Source organism: Borostomias antarcticus, assembly GCF_949987555.1.
Source record: "Borostomias antarcticus genome assembly, chromosome: 6".
Classification (NCBI taxonomy): domain Eukaryota; kingdom Metazoa; phylum Chordata; class Actinopteri; order Stomiiformes; family Stomiidae; genus Borostomias; species Borostomias antarcticus.
Window position 1 is genome coordinate 28898489 of NC_140239.1, and position 22811 is coordinate 28921299.

General features: G+C 44.6%; 2 protein-coding genes across 3 annotated transcripts in view; both read right to left on the minus strand.

The window, feature by feature from the left end:
* Window positions 1-4194, minus strand: part of LOC311310152 (MAP/microtubule affinity-regulating kinase 3-like) — a gene marked incomplete at its 5' end in the record, with an annotated part of 43479 nt that extends 39285 nt beyond the window's left edge. The window contains 2 exons of the mRNA XM_084439576.1: window positions 129-317; window positions 4078-4194. Coding sequence (XP_084295702.1) covers window positions 129-317; window positions 4078-4194 — 306 coding nt within the window. The remainder of the gene's footprint in view (window positions 1-128; window positions 318-4077) is intronic.
* Window positions 4195-8641: 4447 nt separating this feature from the next.
* On the minus strand, window positions 8642-22265 carry eif5 (eukaryotic translation initiation factor 5). Of its 2 annotated transcripts, none has more exons than XM_084439290.1 (12): window positions 22176-22265; window positions 21738-21934; window positions 20730-21009; window positions 20148-20229; window positions 19350-19522; window positions 15566-15677; window positions 14471-14589; window positions 12263-12424; window positions 11265-11426; window positions 10128-10292; window positions 9543-9683; window positions 8642-9052 (listed from the first exon to the last, which is right to left on the minus strand). In XM_084439290.1, the coding sequence occupies exons 3-12, from the start codon at window positions 20799-20801 to the stop codon at window positions 8954-8956; spliced, it is 1287 nt and encodes a 428-aa protein (XP_084295416.1). In that variant the 5' UTR covers window positions 20802-21009; window positions 21738-21934; window positions 22176-22265; the 3' UTR covers window positions 8642-8953. The 2 variants fall into 2 exon arrangements, with proteins under 2 accessions (XP_084295416.1, XP_084295415.1); XM_084439289.1 differs by having other exon boundaries at window positions 21701-21934.
* Between the last annotated feature and the right edge of the window lie 546 nt (window positions 22266-22811).

The window sequence follows — 22811 nt, forward strand, 5'->3', positions numbered from 1 at the left end:
GCATCTACTGTATTTCAAAAGCCATCAAATGAGAATATCAAGCACAGTCGAGACGATTTTCTGTCACAACAGACAGTAAAAAGTTTCCTGAATCTGAATGGGCGTATCGGAGCCGTGTGGAGACTCACCTCTCGTCCTGTGAGGATGTGGCGAGCGAGCTTGACCTTGGCGAAGTTGCCCTTGCCGATGGTCTTGAGCAGGCGGTAGTTGCCGATGTGCGGCTCGTCGGCGCAGGACGCCACGGAGTTCCGGCAGCGCGCCCCCGAGCGCCCGGGCCGCGCCGTCACCTCGCCGCGCCCGTCCGTGTGTGAGGTGTGCTGTGGACACACACACGCACGCTGGCGTGAGAACATCCTGTTTCCAGAGCACTCGTCATACTAAGGCTAGTTCGGTTTAAGTTGAGACACTACAGTCAAAATTGTGTTTTTTCTTCCCAACTTAAAGTTTCATATTTTTCGATATTCTTCTACTATAACATGTATAATATCACTAAACTAAACTGTAGACATGTTTGGTTTAAGCTACAATGAGAGGTTAACAATTGATGAAAGGCTAACTTCCTATAGGCCTGAGAAATGAAGCAATGAGGCCATGTTTAGTGAAAAGATGAGAAGCATCATTTCTGTAAACCATAGCCAACGGTGGACTGCATACTACTGCCCACCACACCTAGACGTTTATGTTTAATGATACAACTAGTTTGTTGAGAACGTTTAGCGAGAGCACAGTGTTCTATGTACAAACCTCTCTAGTTAAACTCTACAGAAACGAGCTGTACCCACAAAATGGGAACATTTCGCTCAAATAAGTGGGTAATTATACTAATGGACCGCCTATGGCCCCAAAAGCCTATCCTAGACTCGTTCCAGGAAAGAAAGGGGAAAAACTGTGTCTACTGCCTAAAAGCCAATGTTCCCAGCCTGGAGGGCATTGATTAGAGCTCTGCTTGTTGATCGACGTTTGCAAAAAGCCCTTAAAACGCTCGATAGGGGCTGATGTTTTGAGAGGGAAAGGACCGTTCACCAATTCCTGTTCGTATGTTGAGGGTAGAAAGGGATCGATAAATGGCTGGTAAACGCTGAAAAGCAACTATGCAACACGGCTCTGAGGTAAAACTGTGCCTGTGGTGACGAAATTAAAAAATGTAAAGCTAATCAGCATGATGGCTTTTAAATGACGCATCAGCAGCACTAGCAAAGTCAAAGTCACAGGGGCCGTTACTAAGAACTGAGGAACATTGTAAAGTCATTAGAAAGGAAGCGTCAGCATTCAGAATTATACCATGTACATGAGTAGTACACAGGCATTCAATACTATACAGGAATTCAATACCGTGTCAGTGAAAAACCTTGAAATGCTGTAATAATTCATCTGAAACAGTTATTTTTAATTTAGAACAGCCAGACCTTGAACAGACTCAAAATAGCTGAAGAGAAGTGGCTGTCTTTGAGGATGTTTCATCGCTTAGATTTGAAGAAATGAGGTCAAAGATATTAGATTAGTCTAATGTAGATAAACAACCGATTTTGGATCTTAATCGCGGATATAAAGCTTCCTCTTGCTATCATCCATTATCATCTCACTTAGCTATAAATCAACCCTGTTATCGAGACTAACAGTCAGCGGTTTTGCACTGTTATCGTCTAATAAAGATCCCAGACTCAGATAAGATGGAAAACTGTGTTTCTTACTTCTCTTCACCTCACAGTAAATGAGGAGCTGCTAGATTTAGTACGCAAGAATAATGTTGTAGTTAATAATTGTGAAAAAAAAGATTATTAGTTGGAATAGTAAAGGTGGTTAGTACTTATTTATTATGTCATGTCAAGTTACAACGAGTGTAATAGCTTAAGTTCAACTCTTGCTAGGGATAGTGATGTGAAGCGGTGTTCTAGAAAAGCAAAGTGCATCTGTGTTTTAGAAAAGAAAAGTGCTTCAGTGTTTTAGAAAAGCAAAGTGCATCAGTGTTCTAGAAAAGCAAAGTGCATCTGTGTTTTAGAAAAGAAAAGTGCTTCAGTGTTTTAGAAAAGCAAAGTGCATCAGTGTTTTAGAAAAGCAAAGTGCATCAGTGTTTTAGAAAAGCAAAGTGCACCAGTGTTCTAGAAAAGCAAAGTGCACCAGTGTTCTAGAAAAGCAAAGTGCATCAGTGTTCTAGAAAAGCAAAGTGCATCAGTGTTTTAGAAAAGCAAAGTGCTTCAGTGTTTTAGAAAAGCAAAGTGCATCTGTGTTTTAGAAAAGCAAAGTGCTTCAGTGTTTTAGAAAAGCAAAGTGCATCAGTGTTCTAGAAAAGCAAAGTGCATCAGTGTTTTAGAAAAGCAAAGTGCATCAGTGTTTTAGAAAAGCAAAGTGCATCAGTGTTTTAGAAAAGCAAAGTGCATCAGTGTTCTAGAAAAGCAAAGTGCATCAGTGTTTTAGAAAAGCAAAGTGCACCAGTGTTTTAGAAAAGCAAAGTGCTTCAGTGTTTTAGAAAAGCAAAGTGCATCTGTGTTTTAGAAAAGCAAAGTGCTTCAGTGTTTTAGAAAAGCAAAGTGCATCAGTGTTCTAGAAAAGCAAAGTGCATCAGTGTTCTAGAAAAGCAAAGTGCATCAGTGTTTTAGAAAAGCAAAGTGCACCAGTGTTTTAGAAAAGCAAAGTGCATCAGTGTTTTAGAAAAGCAAAGTGCATCAGTGTTCTAGAAAAGCAAAGTGCATCAGTGTTTTAGAAAAGCAAAGTGCCCATCAGGTTTAGAAAGTGACGCAGGTCCAGTTGGTCAAATAGGTCATCTCTCCCGAACCAACTTCAGAATTAAAACACAGACCCGAGACCCAGCAACCCTACAGTAGAGAGCATCTTTATAACATTGTAAATGTATTTGATTTCAGATTGCTGGTACCTCACCACACACCACTGTGAAAACACACACACACACACACACACACACACAAACACACACACTGTTTTCTCCTTTTCAGTTACACTCTCTCCGCTACCAAGTGTTCCACAAGAGACATGATACAGAGTCGACTCTTTCAAAACAATGAAATAAGACTATTTGAGGAGTGTAGCATTTGGCTACTTAAGTTCACACCAAGTTCAGTTCATAAATCGACTAAATCTGTTCTTCTCTCTCTCCCTCACAGATTCATATTATGCAAATTTGAGCCAAAACCACTTAGCCTACAGTAGCCAGATTTGAGAGCAATCAGCAAGATTGGGCATGCATAATCCCCAAACTGACAGATTCTAATTTCCCTAACCTTTAAGATGCTCCTCATGCAAGCCAAAAGTGAAATATCAGCCAACCATTAAATATTACTCAGAACTGTACGAGTCAGCAGGCAATAAAGTTTAATGACTTGCGCAATAAAGTGTAATATGAATAAAAGAACCAATATCACAGTAATGTACAACAGCTAGAGTCAGAGCACCTGTAAACGCAGGTGTTAATCCATCTGTCCCATCGGTCTTTGCGAGACGATTATCCTGCTCAACCAGCAATTGTTAAATGCCTCACGCAGCAAAGTGTTGAGGGTGACAAAAAAACATTAATCTGTCACTTAATTCAATGACCCAAAAATACAGTCAGATTAATCACTTGTTACGAGTCATAGATGTAATTGTGAGCTGCTAAGTGTGTGTGTGAAGGGGGGGGGTTAATTTAAGAGAAGACCGGTTTATCAACCCCAGCTTGAATGGGACACCAGCAAATTACTGAACAGGTGACGGCAGGTTTTAGACCTTTTAAGAGATGGTTACTTAATTGCTGTTCACGCCTCACTAAAGAACTGTCGACAACACATTTTTTTGCTGAACTTGATCCTACAGGAAAGAAAAGTTGAACACTGCTCTTACAAATACCAAAACCTAACCCACATGTGAAGGACCTATTTAGCTGCAAATCATCACATGCTTTGATGAAATTATATTCAAAAGTGTGTCTGGTGAAAGAGCAAAGCCCTATAATACAGTTCTAATGTTTCCAAACATGTCAGACATGCAGTAAAATGCACTGCGAATACTTGTTCTCCAGATGCCCTCTATGACCAACTTCTAATTTTATCCTAAAAATGGGTCACCTCTAGAAGAAAGCATACTTACTATGGTGATGCGGTGTCTTTTAACCAAGTGTGAGCCCTTCATTTTAGCATTGGCAATCTGAATGGCATTGAAACAGAGCAGCTCTCCCGTGTTGTGCTGTGCCTGGTGGTGGTTCATTGATCCGGCTGCTCTTCAGAGGGGCGTGAGAAGCCCTCTGGTCACCTGTCGCTCAACTCCAATGGGCGGGCTGCTTAGGGCTCGCTCTGATTAAATACTGCCACGGGATTGGCCAGTGTTGCAGCTCCCAATGCCGACACAGCCAATCAGAGCTCACACTGATAAAAACGCCATCATCGAAAGCAGGTGATTCTGCTCGCCTCGGGATGTTATGAATGATGCTCACAGCCTGACCATAATCTTTAATGAATCGAAATCATTTAGATCACTTAATAATAATAAACTTATTTTCCCAACACAGGCAGGCTGACTGAACACAAAAGCGTTTGAGAAATAATCAGATAGGCCTAATAACGACTATAACCTGTTAAGATGTCTAAATTGTAAATTGGACAACGAATCCAGCTGTCAGGGTTAGAGTGTCGTGCTACCAGTTGTCGTGTGTAGGCTAGGCTGTCAAATGAAGTGTCACAAAGTTTGAAATCGATAGTCTAGCCTGGCCCTGCGGATCTAAAGTTGGTTAGGCTACGCGTTCTGCGTCACAGGACAGGCGAAGCTACATGATCCGGATACAAAGACATGCAGCTTGATTGTGGTCACTTTGGATGAGTGTTGGTGCAGCGCAATAGTACCCAACTTGATGACCACACAACCGTGCGCCACACAGGCTATCCAGTTCAAAAGTTGGCTAAGCGTAATCCCAACCCTTCTGGGAAAAGAATGATTTAACAAAAGTAGGATACTTACATTTTCAGTGTCACGCTCATTGACTGTAGGTAGAGGCATTCTGGTTGACATTTTAATCTTGATCCCCGAAGTGGTTCTGCGTGGTTTTATGTGTCAGATTATGTCCTAGTCCAAAGTGTGGTGGAGAGCAGTGCGCCAACTGCTTTTGAAGAACATGGACTTGTTCATCCACCGACGTGAAGTTCCAGTTCCAGCTGAATAAACGCGCGGAAGAATCACAACCTACACTAATTAAACAAATTAACATCCTGCATCACTTATCTGTACATAATAGTAAACTATATTTGTGCACTTCTAGAACTGCATTTAATTGGTTAATTGTACTCGTAGGCTACTCCGCACAATGACAATAAAACTGATCTAATCTAGACTGTTGACAACTCACCAGACACCGGCGGTGGGACACAATGCGTAAAAGACAACTCCCCACACAAAGTTGACCAAAAACAAACCATAACCCTGAGCTGAGAAGTGTCCTAGTCCTTTTTGGTAAAAATAAAAAAGACTCTGTTAAAATGCCAAACTGTACCAACAGTTGAAAGGCCCTCAACAACTGAGCGTTCAGACCAGGAGAAAGGGGAGGGGAGGGAAGGGGGGGACTTCAAGTAAAACCGGTCTCTGAATTCGCAGCTTGTTTTTTGCGCATGAGTTCATGTTAATTTTCTTCTCCCGCCGCGCACAGCCCCGCTTCCCAAGTGCGCTGGTTCCTTGAAAGACCCAAGTTCGGTTAAAGTCCCCCCATCACAAAAGTAAGGGTGGCTCGGCTTGATTGCTAGATCCAAGATGGCGGCTCACTAGGCAGTGCCAAGCCGAACCCAGCGCGTCCAGAGGAAGTGAGGAAAGAGGCGGCTTTAAGCTTATTGGCGCATCAACCGGAGCAGCGCTGTTTGTTGTTGCTAGGGTGATTGCTGAGAGAAAAATCCACCTGATGTACAGGACACCATATGCTGTTCATAAAAGCTTCTATCCCCCTATGCCGAATAAACAAATAATGACGATAGGCCTAATTATCTAAGAACAGACATGGGATGTGGTCATATTTATCTTTCACTTAGTTGGTATTCTCCCTCCAAATGAGTTTGTGTTCATACACACACATACAGACACAACACCACCCATCTCTCTCTCTCTCTCTCTCTCTCTCTCACACACACACACACACACACACACCACCACCACCACATGGATCAAAGGCAAAACATACTAATTACTAAAACCAAATTAGGAAGTGAAACCAATTAGAATCATGTGATGCATGATAACTGTTGCTTGGGGGAATTACTGTCACTGTGTGAGGCAGCTATCGTATCTGGACACACACACACACACACACACACACACACACACACACACACACAGATAGCGTCCTGTCTTGTGTTTCTCACATGAGAGGGAGGATGAACCACACCTCTATCAGTTCACTTCCTGTGTGGCCCACACACCATCAAAGAGTCCATTCACTCACAGTGCATGAGAGAGAGAGAGAGAGAGAGAGAGAGAGAGAGGGGGGGGGGGGGGGTGGGGGGCGGTGGAGCAAGATAGAAAGGAGAGATAAGACGCGATGAGAGCTACTGTAGAAAGCGTGACGAGAGAATGAGAGAATGTCTAGAAAAGGAATAAAAACAATAATACTTTCTCACCCCTTTGGAAACATGTCTGTAGAGCTTCACCAAAGCCAGAATGGAGAAATTAACGGAAAATGAGATCAAGTGAGACTCTCAAACAAAAGTAATGGGGGAACAATAGAAAGGTGAAGAAAGTACAATCATAGACCATATGGGCTGATTTACAGGGCAAGACTTATCACCAGGTCAGTGGGGTATTAGCTTGAAACCATTTTGATTTCTCTTCACGTAAAAAGAGCAGCTGTCTTCCTCTCTCACCCATGCAATGGTCTCCCTGGTCTGCAGTTTCACTCTGTCACAGGGAGGGGACAGAGCAGAGAGGATTCTGGGAGTTCACTCACATGTCACACTGACCTCACCTCATTAACACAAAGGTGTCTTTGTACAAGTCTAGGGTGATCATCACACACACACACACACACACACAGACGATCATGTGTGGGTGCACCAACACAATCGTGTACCCAAATGATGATGCATTGTCTAATCATGTCACACACATGTATGCGATACACACACATTCTCGCAAACATACACCTAAACATATAGAATCATGTACACATACAAACTCAAGTTGTTTTATTGTATGACACACATTGTGGACACCTCTCTCTACCTACAGTATCTTTCTCACACAAGCGCAAGCACACAAGCACACAAGCACACAAGCACACAAGCACTCCCATCTAAACAACCCATTCTTCTGAGTAATATTTGACAGTCACCATAAACACTCACAACTGAGGACTATGGGAGTTGCATCACTGTGATTCAATAACGCCCTGGTCTCCCAGGTCAGATGGGTGCGTCTTTCCTATTCTGTCCACCTTTAAGAAATCCTTCAGAACCTTTCGCTTGCTACCCAGATTGCAAGCGGATGTGTAATGATTCTGGGCCATATATGGGCCGGAACTAAGCCACAAGGGCCAGATCTGGCCTGTATATTGCCCAGATCCGCTTGCTATCTGGGTACACGCTTAAAACTGTAGTGAGAGATATAGGGAGACTCTAATCAAATAAGACAGTATGAGTCTAATATAACATAGGTTGTGAAAAAGTTCTGTACAATCACATTTCCATGAGTATGAATACTTATAAGATGGATAAATGTACGGTTCCAGAATATGCATACCAGCACAAAATAAATACGAAAAAACGAATCGCAATGTATAAAACTATTCCAAACCAGAGTTGAAATGCAATTTGAAATCTTTCGAAATACATAATGTGCTTTATTGATCTTGTTTAGCACAATGGAATGTAAACCCCACCCATCCAAATGTTGAACGTATTTCAGACCCAGGTCTCATGAATTGTTGTTCGGTTTCTTGCTGGACACAATAAAATGTGCTTCCAGCTCCCTCTAGAGGTATGCATGTCAAACTGCTGAAATCAGATAGGACTAAGAAGGCAGGTCACAATGTACTTCCCCATTTGAAATGAGGACAGTGGCGCCACCCAGTGGTTCTAATTTAATCCAATTTAATCCAATCATGGAACACCTCACCAACTTCTCTCACACAGGCACACACAGCTAGCCCTGACACACAGCTACAGTAACCCTGACACAGCTACAGTAGCCCTGACGCACGGCTAGCCCTGACGCACAGCTACAGTAACCCTGACACAGCTACAGTAACCCTGACGCACAGCTACAGTAGCCCTAACGCACAGCTAGCACTGACGCACAGCTACAGTAGCCCTGACACAGCTACAGTAACCCTGACGCACAGCTACAGTAGCCCTAACGCACAGCTAGCACTGACGCACAGCTACAGTAGCCCTGACACAGCTACAGTAACCCTGACGCACAGCTACAGTAGCCCTGATGCACGGCTAGCCCTGACACAGCTACAGTAGCCCTGACAAATGGCTAGTCCTGACGCACAGCTAGCCCTGACACAGCTACAGTAGCCCTGACAAATGGCTAGTCCTGACGCACAGCTAGTCCCGACAGAGAAAAATCATAAATATGATAATATATAACATTTTCCAAAACACCACAATACGATTCAGTGTCAAACATTCTTTAATGATTGGATAGAGGGAAAAAACAATTCATGTACATTTACTTCTCTTATCAACCTAAAAAAAAACACTCTCCAACCATAATTAAAACAAATACAACAGCAACATCTCATCAGTCTAGAATAGCTGGCTAGATATACAGTAACTTATTGGTGCAAACCAAGGGCTAGATATACTGGTGCATGTCATAGAACTGGAAGGTTAGCCCAATAGTCAAGCAGCATCAGGAGGACGAGGAGGAGGAGGAGGCGCGGGGTTCGGGGGGGTCGAGTGTGACCGAAGGCATGCTGATATTTGTCAGAATCATCGTAGCTCTTGCAAAAACAGGGTGGGCAATTTCAGCGGAAGCCATTTTGGTCTCAGATGGCGTCGATGTCAATGTCGTCCTCTTCCTTGCCGGGAGTCTCTGGTTTCACAGTCTCGACTTTCAGCTCGCGGGCGGAGGAGGAGTACACCACCTGAGATGGAAACGGAGGGAAAATGTTAAAAGAAGGTCCTTCTTGTACTGCTGGTATGGCCTAAGTACTGAGGGTGGACTTCAACCATCTTCAAAGCCATTTTCATTATCAGTGGTAAATGGTAAATGGACTGCACTTATATAGCGCTTTTCCACCTTAGCGGCACTCAAAGCGCTTTACAATGGCCTCTCATTCACCCATTCACACACACATTCACACACCAATGGTGGTAGCTGCCATGCAAGGTGCTAACCTGCTCATTGGGAGCAATTGGGGGTTAGGTGTCTTGCTCAAGGACACTTCGACATGTGGACAGTCGGAGCTGGGATTCGAACCGCTGACCCTTCGATCACTGAACGACCCGCTCTACCAACTGAGCTACAGCCGCCCGCTAATAAATGTTTACCGTGTTGTGACTGGTAAATTCATCAATGTATTAAACACATGGATGATCCATAACAACCATGACTGAATGAATACTGGTAATTACCTCCACGTTGTCTTCGTCTTCTTCGTCCTCCTCCCCGCTCCCCTCGCTCTCCTCCTCCGCCTCCTTCAGCCACTTGACGAAGGGAGCTGCCTTGGCGTGGATCTCCTTGGCCAGCTCCTTGGACACGTACTTCTTGGACACCTGAAAGACAGCGAAGTTGACATTTCAGAGACGGCATTTTCAATCACCCTCTGAATCCCGGTTCACGCTGCGTTGTGTCACTGTGAAGTGTTTGTGTACCAGCATGCCATTCTAAACACGGCCAGATGTGAATGGAAACAACATACTCATATTGCTCAATGCAACTAGGTTACAAACGTCTGGACAGTCTTTTTGTTCTTTTCTGAGGTGATAAGTAAGCAAGTAAGCAAGTAAGTGTGTTTGCATGTCCCATAGACAATAACAGTGGAGAGAAATGCATTCGCCCAACTCTGGCCCTCGGGTCGAGAGCCAAACCGCATTTCAGACCATTGAGATTAAAACAGCACATCTCCAAGTACAGAATATCTCTGCGCATCAATCAATTCAGCTCAATACAATTGTTTGAAGTGCAGTTTGCTCTTTGACCACCGGGGGCAGACTCGCCTTCTCCGCCCAGGCCAGGATGACGTCCTCCTCCAGCAGGTCTGCGTCGTACAGGTCCTTGAGGACCAGGGGCACGCGGGGCAGCAGCTGGGCCTGGTGCAGCTTCACCAGGCACTCGAAGCCCCCCAGCAGGTACTTCTGGGCCTTCTTGTCGTTGTGGCAAAACTACGGGTACAAAGAGGGGACATTCTGTTCACTGGTGCTCAGCATCTATTTTGAAGCATATGGGATGTGCGATTCATAATGCGCACTTTAATCTGTTACTATAATAGATTTCACCCTGTTTATATTGACCAAGCGCTTTTTTATTATTCCGAGTACGCTCTCGCTACGGCAAGAACCTCTGGGAGCAAGCCATCGTATTCGTGGACACCAATGAGAATCCGATTGGATTTTGTATGGGATGCTGATTGGCTGGCCCTTGGGCTGGAGGTAGAGGCTCGTTGATTTAGCCTCTGATTGGTCACTGACCGCAGATTTCCACTTTTCAAGTACTGCTAACGAGTCCTGCCCTCTAGAGATCTGTCGGTAGCATCTGGCACACACGATGCGATTTACTTGGACTTTCTTCCACGTTAACTCACTTCACTTAGGTTTTTATTTCCCAAACGGCAAAGTGTATTACCTAAAAAATTTTTTTGTTAATGATATTTTTAAGGCATTTCTGCTTTATTGGGATAGGACAGTGTAGGTGACAGACAGGAAGGGTGGGAAGGAGAAAGAGAGAGAGAGAGAGGAAGACATGCAGCAAAGGGTGTGGGCCGGATTCGAACCCATGCCGCTGCAGAAAGGACTAGCCTTTACATGGTAAACGCCCCAGCCCATTGAGCTACCGGGGCGCCCCCTAAATTCGTTTTTCATTACGTTCTGACTACACGTTCCCAATGAAACGATGTTCAAATGCAGCTGGATTTTCAAAGGTAATGGTCTGGCTCCGCCCCTCTGCCTCTGGCTCCGCCCCTCTGCCTCTGTTCTGTGGCGCTTGACTCCAGATTAGAGTTTTATATTCTTCCCCAGGGACTACAGTTAGCAACGCCTGGCTACTTACAGTAACGTTGATCCTAATGCATCGTTTCCACCAAATAAACATCAACAACAACAATAAACAAGTAACGAGAGTAAACATGGCCGACTCACGCGCAGGAAGTGGCGCTTGTACTTCTTGATCTGGTCGCGGATGTTCTCGTCGAAGAGCAGCTCGCTGAGGATGAGCGGCGCCATGACCCTGACGTCCAGACGCTCAGCCTCCGCCAGGAGCTCCCGGTCAGAGCTGTCCACCGCGCCCTCTTCCTTCTTTTGCTGTGGAGAGAAGAGAGAGAGACAGAAAGAGAGACCGAGAGAGAGAGAGAGAGGAAGAGAGAGAGAGAGAGAGAGGGAGTGAGAGGGACAGAGAGAGACCGAGAGAGAGAGAGAGGAAGGGAGAGAGAGGGACAGAGAGAGAGACCGAGAGAGAGACAGAGAGAGAGAGGGAGAGAGACCGAGAGAGGGAGACAGCGAGAGAGAGACAGGGACAGAGAGAGAGAAAGACAGAGAGAGACAGGGAGAGAGAGAGAGAGAGAGAGAGAGAAAAGTGAGGTTCAAGCATTCCCAAAATATGGCCCTGTTCACATTAGTCAAAAGTGGCCCAAATCCGTTTTTTTTTTTTTTTTCTCATATGTGAGGTTTGTTTTTACCTCAGCTTTGCTTTTTTCATAACAGTGTGAACAGCACAAATCATACGGAATCTGACATTTTAAAATCAGATTTGCGCCACTTCCATATGTGGTCCTAAATCAGACACAGGTTAGATGTGTTGCAATGCGACCGCAGTGTGAACGTCCAAACAAAAAATCAGATCTGAGTAATAAATCTGAATTGAGCACTAAGGCTTGCAGTGTGAACACAATGCAACACAATGCGCTTTACAGAGAGTAATGGGGGGGGTGGGCATAGGTCCCACCCCTACATATTCCAGAGGGAAGCAAAAAAAACAGTTTCACCCGGGGGTCAGAAAAGTGAGCTGTAAAAACTCTTCCCTGACCCCTCTCAACGAGACAATCGAGCGAGCTCCTGGAAGATGTTTGTCTATCGGCTAAGAACAAGAGGACTGACGGCGTGCAGCTGCCGAGCGAACGTTGGCGGGGCTTCCCCCTCACCTTGACGAAGCTGTAGAAGAGGTTGACCCTGTCCTCCAGGGGCTTCTCCAGGTCCTCGCTGAGGGTCAGGTTCTTGGCGTGCTCGCTGATCTCCTCCATGCGCCGGCGCTGGGCCTCCTCGGTCGTCTCCTCCGCCCAGTCCTCGTCGTCGTCGTCCCCGTCCTGGAGTGGAGAGAGAGGGGTGACTGGCCAGATCAGATGGGGGACAGGGGGGGGGGACTCGATGGACCCCAGTGGCGATGGGGGTCAATATTTTCACAACAAAAACTTTAAAAAAGGAAAAGTCCCATACACTGTAGTAGGGATGAGACGGTATGGATTTTTGCATTACGGTATGGTACGGTATCTAGTTAGGGTATGGTACGGTATCTAGTTAGGGTATGGTACGGTATCTAGTTAGGGTATGGTACGGTATCTAGTTAGGGTATGGTACGGTATCTAGTTAGGGTATGGTACGGTATCTAGTTAGGGTATGGTACGGTATCTAGTTAGGGTATGGTACGGTATCTAGTAAGGGTATGGTACGGTATCTAGTAAGGGTATGGTACGGTATCTAGTAAGGGTATGGTACGGTATCTAGTTAGGGTATGGTACGGTATCTAGTAAGGGTATGGTACGGTATCTAGTTAGGGTATGGTACGGTATCTAGTTAGGGTATGGTACGGTATCTAGTTAGGGTATGGTACGGTATCTAGTTAGGGTATGGTACGGTATCTAGTTAGGGTATGGTACGGTATCTAGTTAGGGTATGGTACGGTATCTAGTTAGGGTATGGTACGGTATCTAGTAAGGGTATGGTACGGTATCTAGTAAGGGTATGGTACGGTATCTAGTAAGGGTATGGTACGGTATCTAGTTAGGGTATGGTACGGTATCTAGTAAGGGTATGGTACGGTATCTAGTTAGGGTATGGTACGGTATCTAGTTAGGGTATGGTACGGTATCTAGTTAGGGTATGGTACGGTATCTAGTTAGGGTATGGTACGGTATCTAGTTAGGGTATGGTACGGTATCTAGTTAGGGTATGGTACGGTATCTAGTTAGGGTATGGTACGGTATCTAGTAAGGGTATGGTACGGTATCTAGTAAGGGTATGGTACGGTATCTAGTTAGGGTATGGTACGGTATCTAGTAAGGGTATGGTACGGTATCTAGTTAGGGTATGGTACGGTATCTAGTTAGGGTATGGTACGGTATCTAGTTAGGGTATGGTACGGTATCTAGTTAGGGTATGGTACGGTATCTAGTTAGGGTATGGTACGGTATCTAGTTAGGGTATGGTACGGTATCTAGTTAGGGTATGGTACGGTATCTAGTAAGGGTATGGTACGGTATCTAGTAAGGGTATGGTACGGTATCTAGTTAGGGTATGGTACGGTATCTAGTAAGGGTATGGTACGGTATCTAGTTAGGGTATGGTACGGTATCTAGTAAGGGTATGGTACGGTATCTAGTTAGGGTATGGTACGGTATCTAGTTACACGGAACGGTTTACGGTATTTCACGGTATACGGTATTTCACCTCCCCAACACACATAAAAAAAAGAAAGTATTTTACTTTGAAGGAAAACAGCTTTATTGAACATTAGTGTGCGTGCCTGTGCAGTGTGAAATGTGAAGTTTCAGCAGCGCATTGTGTAATACCGTAAACGTAATACCGTAAACACAGGGAATGTCACGGTTCTAATACCGTGGACATTTTATACCGCGGTTCACGATTTTACGGTATACCGTCTCATCCCTACACTGTAGCAGCTTGCACGATAGAACTTTAACGGACAAAGTTTCGATTGGTCAAGATCTTCCACAGGTCTGACAGAGACAAAATGTCCGTTCAAGTTCTATTGCGCGAGCTACTACGGTGTGAGGGGACCTTTCCCTTTTTCAGTCCATGTGCCGCTGTCCTACGCACCTGCTTCTCAAGACCAGTGGTCCAAGTGTGCAAAAGGTATCTTTTCAGAAAACACGAAACTTAAGACTAGCCTACGACAGAAATCGGAGCGTCCGAAGGAAAAACAAAAAAAGGTGAAAGGGGTCTTAAAGGTGAAAGGGGCCAACTGGGTGTGTGTAGCTTCATCTGTGTTTCTCAGGGGCGGTAACAGTCAGGTGGGACTAGTTCCTACGTTGTAAACAGCAGTGTGTCAGACCACAGCAGCAGCAGCTGTGCGGCCTGTGGAGCGCCCCCCGGTGGGTGGGCTGAGGACGTACCACAGCTTCGGGGGCGTCTATGTCGTTGTGGTTCCCGGCTTCGCCGCCGCCAGAGCCGTTTTCCTTATCCTTCTTCCTGTTCTTCTTCTCCTTCTCCTTCTTGCCGGAGCCGCTGTCCTCTGTTCGCAGGGAGAGAGAGGGGAGAGTTTGAGTCGGGACATTCTGCCCCTCCGGCGCGACTGCAAGCAGCTGCGTCGCAACAATATAACTGGAGAGGGGTAGGTTGTCTCCGGCAGACTAAAATCGGCGGCGAACCCCAGGGCTCTCCGATTTCAACGTCGACGGCAAAAACTGTGACTGTGAAGAGCCGCTGTGAAGGGCAGACGGTTCAACAGATGTGCTCGCCGCAGTTCATGCTCGTCTGCCCGTGACTCATGCTAGAGGTACGTTGCGTAAGACTCTGCCTATTGCTCAATGTTACTTTGAAAATACACAGCCTAACCCATGGAACATGACCCATCGACACCTAAGCCCAATGACAATGTGTTGAGTCATGTAGAGATTGAGCTGTTCAAACCGACATGCCCTAGCCTGGCATGGCCATCCTCCTGATCCATGTGAGCTCACGGTCTGTTTCTCTGGGCAGATCTGTCTGGTTACCCTCCCATTCAGATGTTCGTTCTGGACCAGGCCAATTACAAGCGTCTATCTAATATAGGGCGGGTTTAATATGATGACTAACCCACGTTTCGTTGCTCTGATTGGTTATAGGTCTATCAAATTGTGTCCAGAGGCATTTTGGTCAGAGATTGTTGATAAGGCCCCTTGGAAATCGAAAATTAACGGAGCTTTTTTGGGAATTGGTTCTGGCGAAGCCAAGCTAAACATGCCCCCCTTTGAAATGTAAACATGCACCTCTTTGAAATGCAAATAGTAATTTCTGTTTGCAGGGCAAAACGCCCAGTTCAAAGCAATTAAACAGGCCACTCTGACAACATGTAGCTACGTTTCCTTTTTCCCTTTTATCATACATCTGTAGTTCACAAATCCATCCTGTATTTCTTTGTAGTGTTCTCTGCGGATGTTGATGGTGCCTAAACCAATCAGTGTGAGTGATGGAGTGACGCTGTGGGCGTGTCTGGTTCCGGGTCTCACCAGGCGGGTTCCGGAGGATGAAGGTGCAGAGCTTGTGCCGCGTGTCCAGCATGCCCCTGTATCCGCACGCCTTGCAGGAGTTTCCGATGGTTTGTTTCTTGGGGTTGATGTGCTAAAAAATATATATATATATATATATATATAATTTACAAAAAAATAGTCTTCAAATGAAACTTTTAAAGCTGTTTTCATCAGTTTAACAGGCTTAGGTACAGTGAAAGGGACGCTATGAAACTACTCTGATTGAAATTCAAAAATGTTTTACGTCATATTTTAAAATTGTTGGCTTGAAGTCTTTCCAGCTCTGGGTACTTTGAGCATTAAAAGAATTGATTTGTCACCGAGTTAGCAGTGGAACTGAACATTTCCATCAGAAAAACATATTTTTAACATTAACAATGTGAATGTGATACAGCGGAGTGCTTGAGTGCCAGCGCAGCGAAGACTATGAATTATACAAGCACATTCCCTTTTTATAGAAGAGACCACATTCATCAGGCCTGCCCAACGAGACACACGACCGCTGGCAACACATCTAGGAATAAATGTCCAGAAAAGGCGCATGGAGAGAAGAGATTTAGCACTTGATCCCGAGGGGTTAGGCTGAGAGAGCCACGTAGACAGAATATCCAATCAATAACCGCCGCTGTTCCCCAAAACGCTGGCTGTCCTCACATCCCAATTGGCCGGCCTGGCTTGTATAAACCCTTTCAATGGATCCAGAACCGATGGAATTTTTTGGTCACTAGGGCAACGACTTCTTGGTCCAAGTAAACAGCGCTGTAAACGATGGTGTATTTGTTTTGAATTTGAACATTCCATGAAATCGGTCAATAGTGTGATTGTAACATCTCCTTGGTATGAATTATAAGATGAACCCATCTGAGGACAATAACAGCTAAATCCCTCAGAATTTAGAATGCACTGTAGTAGTGAACGTTCATGTTGGGTTAGTTCTGCTGGCCGCCACCCACCCACACACCCCCACACCCCACCACACACACAGTAAACCTAGGGATGGATAAGCCGACGCTGGATCCCCTATCTTGCGACGACACCCTATTCTAGGACACGCTGATGTTAAAATGGCCAGAACTGGAGGCTTGGGCGATAGACGCCCTCTGGCAGGGCAGGGTCGGGGCCAGAGAGGTGAGGCCCTCCTCACTGCGGCAGCGTCCGAGCCCCGCCGAGGGATCATGTGACGCGGCTCCCGGAGCGCCGGCCGTCTCTCCGCAGTGCAGAAACAAGAGACGGGACTCGCCTGCTGCAGCGGAGGAGCAGTGTGTGTGTGTGTGTGTGTGTGTGTGTGCCCCCACACACACACACACACACCTTTCCTCCCCGTGAAGGGCAACACGTTTCTATCCACATACGTGTCCAATTAGAGGATCAGAACCGAACGTTTTGAACTCTTGAACACGAGAGCGTTTGCACACCTGAGACGAGGGCTTTAGTGACGGGGGCGCCGAAGCATTAAAAAAACAAGACGTGGAAAATAAGAGACTCTAGCACACGGGCGCTATTAAACATTCATTTGTGGCTGGCTGCGCGATAAAAGTTTAATTCGCTAGGAGGAGTTCCTTTACTTGTCCATGTCAACGATCTTGAAATAGTCATGCACTTGATCTCAAATTCTTGACAACCACTTTCATTAACGGGCGCAGCTTTGTTTTTGCCCTGGACGCGTCCACGCGTTTCGCAACCCGGTTTAGCGATAACACCATTGAGTTTAGGGTTAAGGAAGACCCTAACCCCTAACCTTAACCATAACCCTAACCTTAACCCTCACCCTAAACTCTATGGTGTTCTTGCTAAACTGGGTTGCGAAAAGTAATCTCGCGCCCTGGACAGCTTCACACGGATTCGGAGCGTTCCGTTGCCCCCCGGTGAAAGCGGTGCTGGATCAGTCACTCTGCACATTCCATTCATTTTTGCGTCATTGGTAACCGTGCTGCTATTATTCGGGAGAGGCGCTATCAACTCGTGATGCAGGGGTTTGACTAGATATGCATCGCAGCAACAAAACAGTGTCCCCGGGGCGGACTAGCGACAGTTGCTGACCTCATTAGAAATGTGCTCCGTCAGTGAAAACACGGCACTAACAGGGAGGAGGGGGGGGGGGGCAGGTGGTTCAAATCAGCCGCACCCCTGCTAACTGTACAGACAACAGCAGTTCGAAGCATAGGGGCGCCAAACCAGCACACAAGGCTGTTTGGATGAGCAACAAAGCCAAATACCACAGGGAATGTGTGGGCATGTGACCGAGCTACAGGAAACACTGGGCTCTGTTTTCGAAGGGAAAGAGTGTTCTGTTTAGATGCATGTAACAGATGAGTTAGTGGAGCCGAAATCAAAATGGAGGGAAGGGATGAATGTTTTTTTTTTCTCTCTCTCCATTTATGCCCTCTTTATTTCACTGGTTGCCAATAATATTGAATAGATTTATGATTTAATTACCACAAAATGGTTACCAAGAGCCTCAAAGGGGCTATAAATTAGCACTTTTTCCAGTTAGAGGGTGGGGTATGGTTAAAGACTTCTGGCAAAAGTGGCCTAAACCATTTTTTATTTTTCATAAAAAAATAGATTTTCTTCCATATATGTGGTCCTAAATCAGATACAGGTCTGTTCTTCTGCAATGTGACCTTAAGTTGTCATTTTTTGCTGACCACGTCACTCTAGATCGACATTTGTCACAACAACTGAAATTTAGGATGAAATCTGAAGCCATTCCCGCGACTGTCCCAGCACTCCTGGCTCCAACTCTGCATCCACACACACCTCCCTAGCAGCCTTAATTAACTTAAATAATTAACTTAGGAACAAAACCGCAAAACGCTGACTTCAGTGGCCTGTAGGGGTGTTGAAATCAATCGTTTAATCGATGCATCGCGATGCAGACGATGCATTCTGCATCGATTCAGTGACCGTTTATAGCCTACTAATGTTGTTTGTTGATTTTCCAGCTGCAGCTGCACAATTAAGTTCCAAAGATCAAAATAACTTCCTGTTATTGTTCTTGTGTTCATGTGAATCAGTTCAGGGCCGTGACCAGTTCACCATGGAATCTGATACTGACCACATTTAAAAATATGAACGGTAGTGAGCGACGTGTGAAAAATGATTTCTTGATCGCAATTTAATTGTGCCATGACCATCACATATGATGTCAGTGTTTCCCCTAGCATTGCCTTGGATGGGCCCCTCCTGAAAGATCCAAAAAGCCCAAAATAGCGGACTTCTAGATCGCTAACATCTTTAGCATAAGTCATTGGAGTTTAACATAGCGAGAATTAGCATTATGGCCAGCGGACATTTTCTGACTGGGAGTGAGATGATGAAATGAAAATATTTTTGGTTGCTGTAGCTAGCTACATAAGTAATGTAACCACAGTTTAGTCTATGGCCTCTGATGTTAGTAACATTGTAGGGCACATTGTAGGCTAACATTAGCTATGTGTTATGGACTAAATGGGTTAGTTCCCATTTAGGCTATGCATTTTCAGCAATGCTTTTGCAATTTATTTTACGCTGTTCAGCATTCACACACATTTTCTGCAGGAAATGTTATTTTTTCTAGTAGGCCTAATGTTTTTATTTTTTGTAAATAAATGATTAATATTTATTTACCTAAGTTATGTGCACTCATTTCATTTGATATTGACCACATTTAAATAATAAATAAATAAATAGTAATGTTAACAACAACAAAAAATCTGATCTGAGCAATAAATCAGAATTGAGCACTAGGGCTTGCCGTGTGAACGTAGCCTAAAATATTTACCAGGTCTGTTTCAGGATTCTCGCACTCGGGGCACAGCACAAACTTCCGGATGAATCCGTCCAGCATGTCCTGCAGCTTGTTCGCCTCATGGGACCCATTGACAATGTAGCGGTCATTCTTTGCGTCAAACTGGGTCTGAGCACCCAACTCACAACCAAAAAACTTGGTGGGATCTGAAAAGGGAGGGGAGAAAATATTTCGGGGGATTACAGTTACTAATATACTATATTTATATTAGGGATGCAAGATATATCGGCAATCATATCGGTGTCGGCCGATGTTAGTCATCTTTTAATATATCGGTATCGGTCCGATGTGCTAAACAGGGCCGATGTGATCAGCCGATAATTATTTCTATCTAGCTGCTGTTGTGTGTGTTGTTGTTGAGAGGAAACAATGCAGTAAATCTATAATTTATTAGCTTTTCCAAATGTTTTGGAAATAGACAGTGTTTCCATGTGTTTTTCAGTATGTATTATACTGATATAATACTATTATATTGATTATCATAGAAACTTGTTTTTATACAGAACATATCGACATGGGTAAAATATAATGTTAATATCCGTTATCGGTATTGGCCAAAATGTTCATATTGGTGCATCCCTAATTTATATTCATTCAAACATTGCTTTAAATTTTCTTTAAATTCTTTAAATTTCGCTTTAAATGCAAACAAACTGGTTTATAGATGTGGGATAGAGAAAAGGTCACAATTTAGAATTGAACATGATGCCTAGACTTGGGGCCCACAAAAGCTGACAGGTGGATTAAGATGAGTAACAGTCTAATACTTACATGTGGGAGGCCTATTCAAAGCCTTGGCAACATCAGTCATGTTTACTATGACGGTCTTAATTCCATTCCCCTTGCCTTCCACCTGGAGTGAGCCACGGGAAAACAAAAAGGGTGAGGAGGAAATACGTTCAGCTGTGTCACTTCCTGACAACGTAAACACATTTCCACCCACGGTGTCTACCGAGATAATCCTCACACATTAGTCACGAACAGAAAGACAAAGGGGGGGTTTCCCCATGCTTCAAATTCCAGCATCACTATTGAGAATTAATACTCAAGTTGAACAATTTCCTTTATGTTCCATATCTTAATTTCACAGCAAGTCCTCACGCCTGTCAGTGACGACAGTTCTTATAGCTTTAACCCACACCACAATAAAGGAGACAAAAAAGTCTGCTATTAAATTACTGGGTCACAGGCTATATTCCCTAGTTGACTTCCAAGTCTTTATGTTATCAACCCTACACTTAATCAGTACTGTAATTCTAAAAGGATGTAAACCGATTGATTCGGTCTGGAAACATGGGCCCACTGCGGGCGAGGGTTAGGGTAGCGGGCAGCTCCTTTCCCAAGGGTACCCACCTTCGCGATCAGACGGGGCATCTTGTAGCGGTAGAACTGGTCCGACACGCTACGGTTGACATTGACCGACATGTTGGCACGCCGTGGGCTCTATCAGTCTGACAGGAAGATCTTGGATTGACAATTTTTGGTATCCTCTGTCTGGCCAAGAGGGGATGACATAAACGACTGCAAGAAGACTCGGGCTCGGACATGAAAAAGGTCTTGCCACTGAGGCTGCAAGCTTCGCGCTTGTAGGCTAAGTTCCCCCAGCACAGGTTCCAACAGCTGCGCAACAGCTCTGGAAACAACACACATGGAAAGAGATGATATTGGACAGGGCAGGGGAACATGGAGGTGGCAAGGCATTCAGACACACACTGATCTCATGTGCAACCAGCACATGAGGTGACGAGTCCCTGTATTGACTAGGCTAAATGTAGGTTTATCGGTGGTCAACAGCTGCAAATGTGTACCAATTTGTTCTCACTTCATTATGATAATTTGCCATATTTGAGAGGACTGAGGTGACCATCTCAGAATTTTGGATTTACATATCAATACATCCTCAAATTAGATGTGTCCAACATCAATCACAAACATACAGTAGGCCTTTAGCTGAATACATGCCTTTATTATCCTGTGTAATGACAATCATTCAATAGACCATACTAACTTATAAATATAGTATTGGGTAGCAGTGGAATTTCATTTCAAAGAAAGGCAAAACAAAATAATAAAAAGCTCATACCAAAACATGAAATGTCTCAATGGGTATATATCAATAGTATATGTGCGTAATACAGGTGTCAGTGGTTTTGCAGGCACGCCAGGCCCCGGATGAGCAATGTGCTGCATAGTGCGTCATACAGGGGAGAGAGACGCCATCTTGGACCACCTACTAATCGTACTCGACATAAACAGGTTTAGGAGTCATGAAATGCCACGAAACACACAAGAGCATGCAGTTAATATGTTGGAGATGAAAGTACCTGTCCCATCCGTCGCTCCTGTCGTCCGGGTACTCACCGTTTTCGTAAAACAAAGACATAAACACACCGCTGGTCGCCCAGAGACGCAGGACGTGCTTGTGGAGGAGCAGTGGGGTTGCAGTTATAAGTACGTTAGAAGCAGAGCTGCGCTGCAACGGGGCTGAAAAGAGTCGAATCCGACCTTACGGTTGGAAGACCTCGCAGAGAAAACCCGAGACGCCCAAAATGGGGAATCTGGAACAAACCACAAGAACAATCAAATCAGCAAGAGCAGTATTATCTGACAGGTGAACTGCTGTGCTGGCTAACGTGAGCTTGCGTTGAAGTGCGTATCTTGGAATACGCTCAAAATACTATCGATCAATAACCTAAGCGAGCTAGCTCGACACCTTATTGTAATTCACTATCTTCCAAATGTTAATAACGAGAGAAAATTGTCATCTGGCCAATTTGCTGGTGAAACTTGCTCTCTCACCTCCAGAACGTTCTCAGTAGGCGCTTTGCAGTGCCACGGAAATGTGAGTGTCAACGTAGCTACGCGCTCTCTGACACCCGCCCCCCGCCCCTCCGCTGATTGGCCGCCGTCATTCCAGAGGCAACTTTTTACTGGCTCTTTCTTGGTGCCAATCAGCTCCTCTCGGACCTCGCGATAAATTAAGTATGGACAACTAAATACACTAGTGAACGATGGAAACTGGAAAAATGGAAATGTACGTCTATTATAAAATAAGCTACTCAGTAGGCCCACTACTTGCTATTTATATAGAAAGTTATATTATTATAGCTAGGTTAATATATACATGTATATCCATATATATATTAATTTATATATATATATATATATATATATATATATATATATATATATATATATATATATATATATATATATAATAGACTGTTTCCTGTGTATTCCAACAGTCATTTAGGACATACTGTAGGCTTGCAAGATGTATCAGTGTGTATCATATTTCATTCAATTCAATTACTTTATGAAATATAATCCCACAAACATCAAACTTTGAGGACCACAGGGCTGGTAGGTGTATCTCATACAGGCCTATGTTCTGGCTGTAGGCACAATAGACTGGTTTTTCCAGATGCAACATTT

Coding starts and splice junctions, on each gene's coding strand:
- eif5 (XM_084439290.1), bottom strand. CDS start 20,801: ATGTCGGTCAATGTCAACCGTAGCGTGTCGGACCAGTTCTACCGCTAC. Junction 20,230..20,729: donor TGCCCCGTCTGATCGCGAAG/GTGGGTACCCTT, acceptor GGCTCACTCCAG/GTGGAAGGCAAGGGGAATGG. Junction 19,523..20,147: donor TTTGAATAGGCCTCCCACAT/GTAAGTATTAGA, acceptor CTCCCTTTTCAG/ATCCCACCAAGTTTTTTGGT.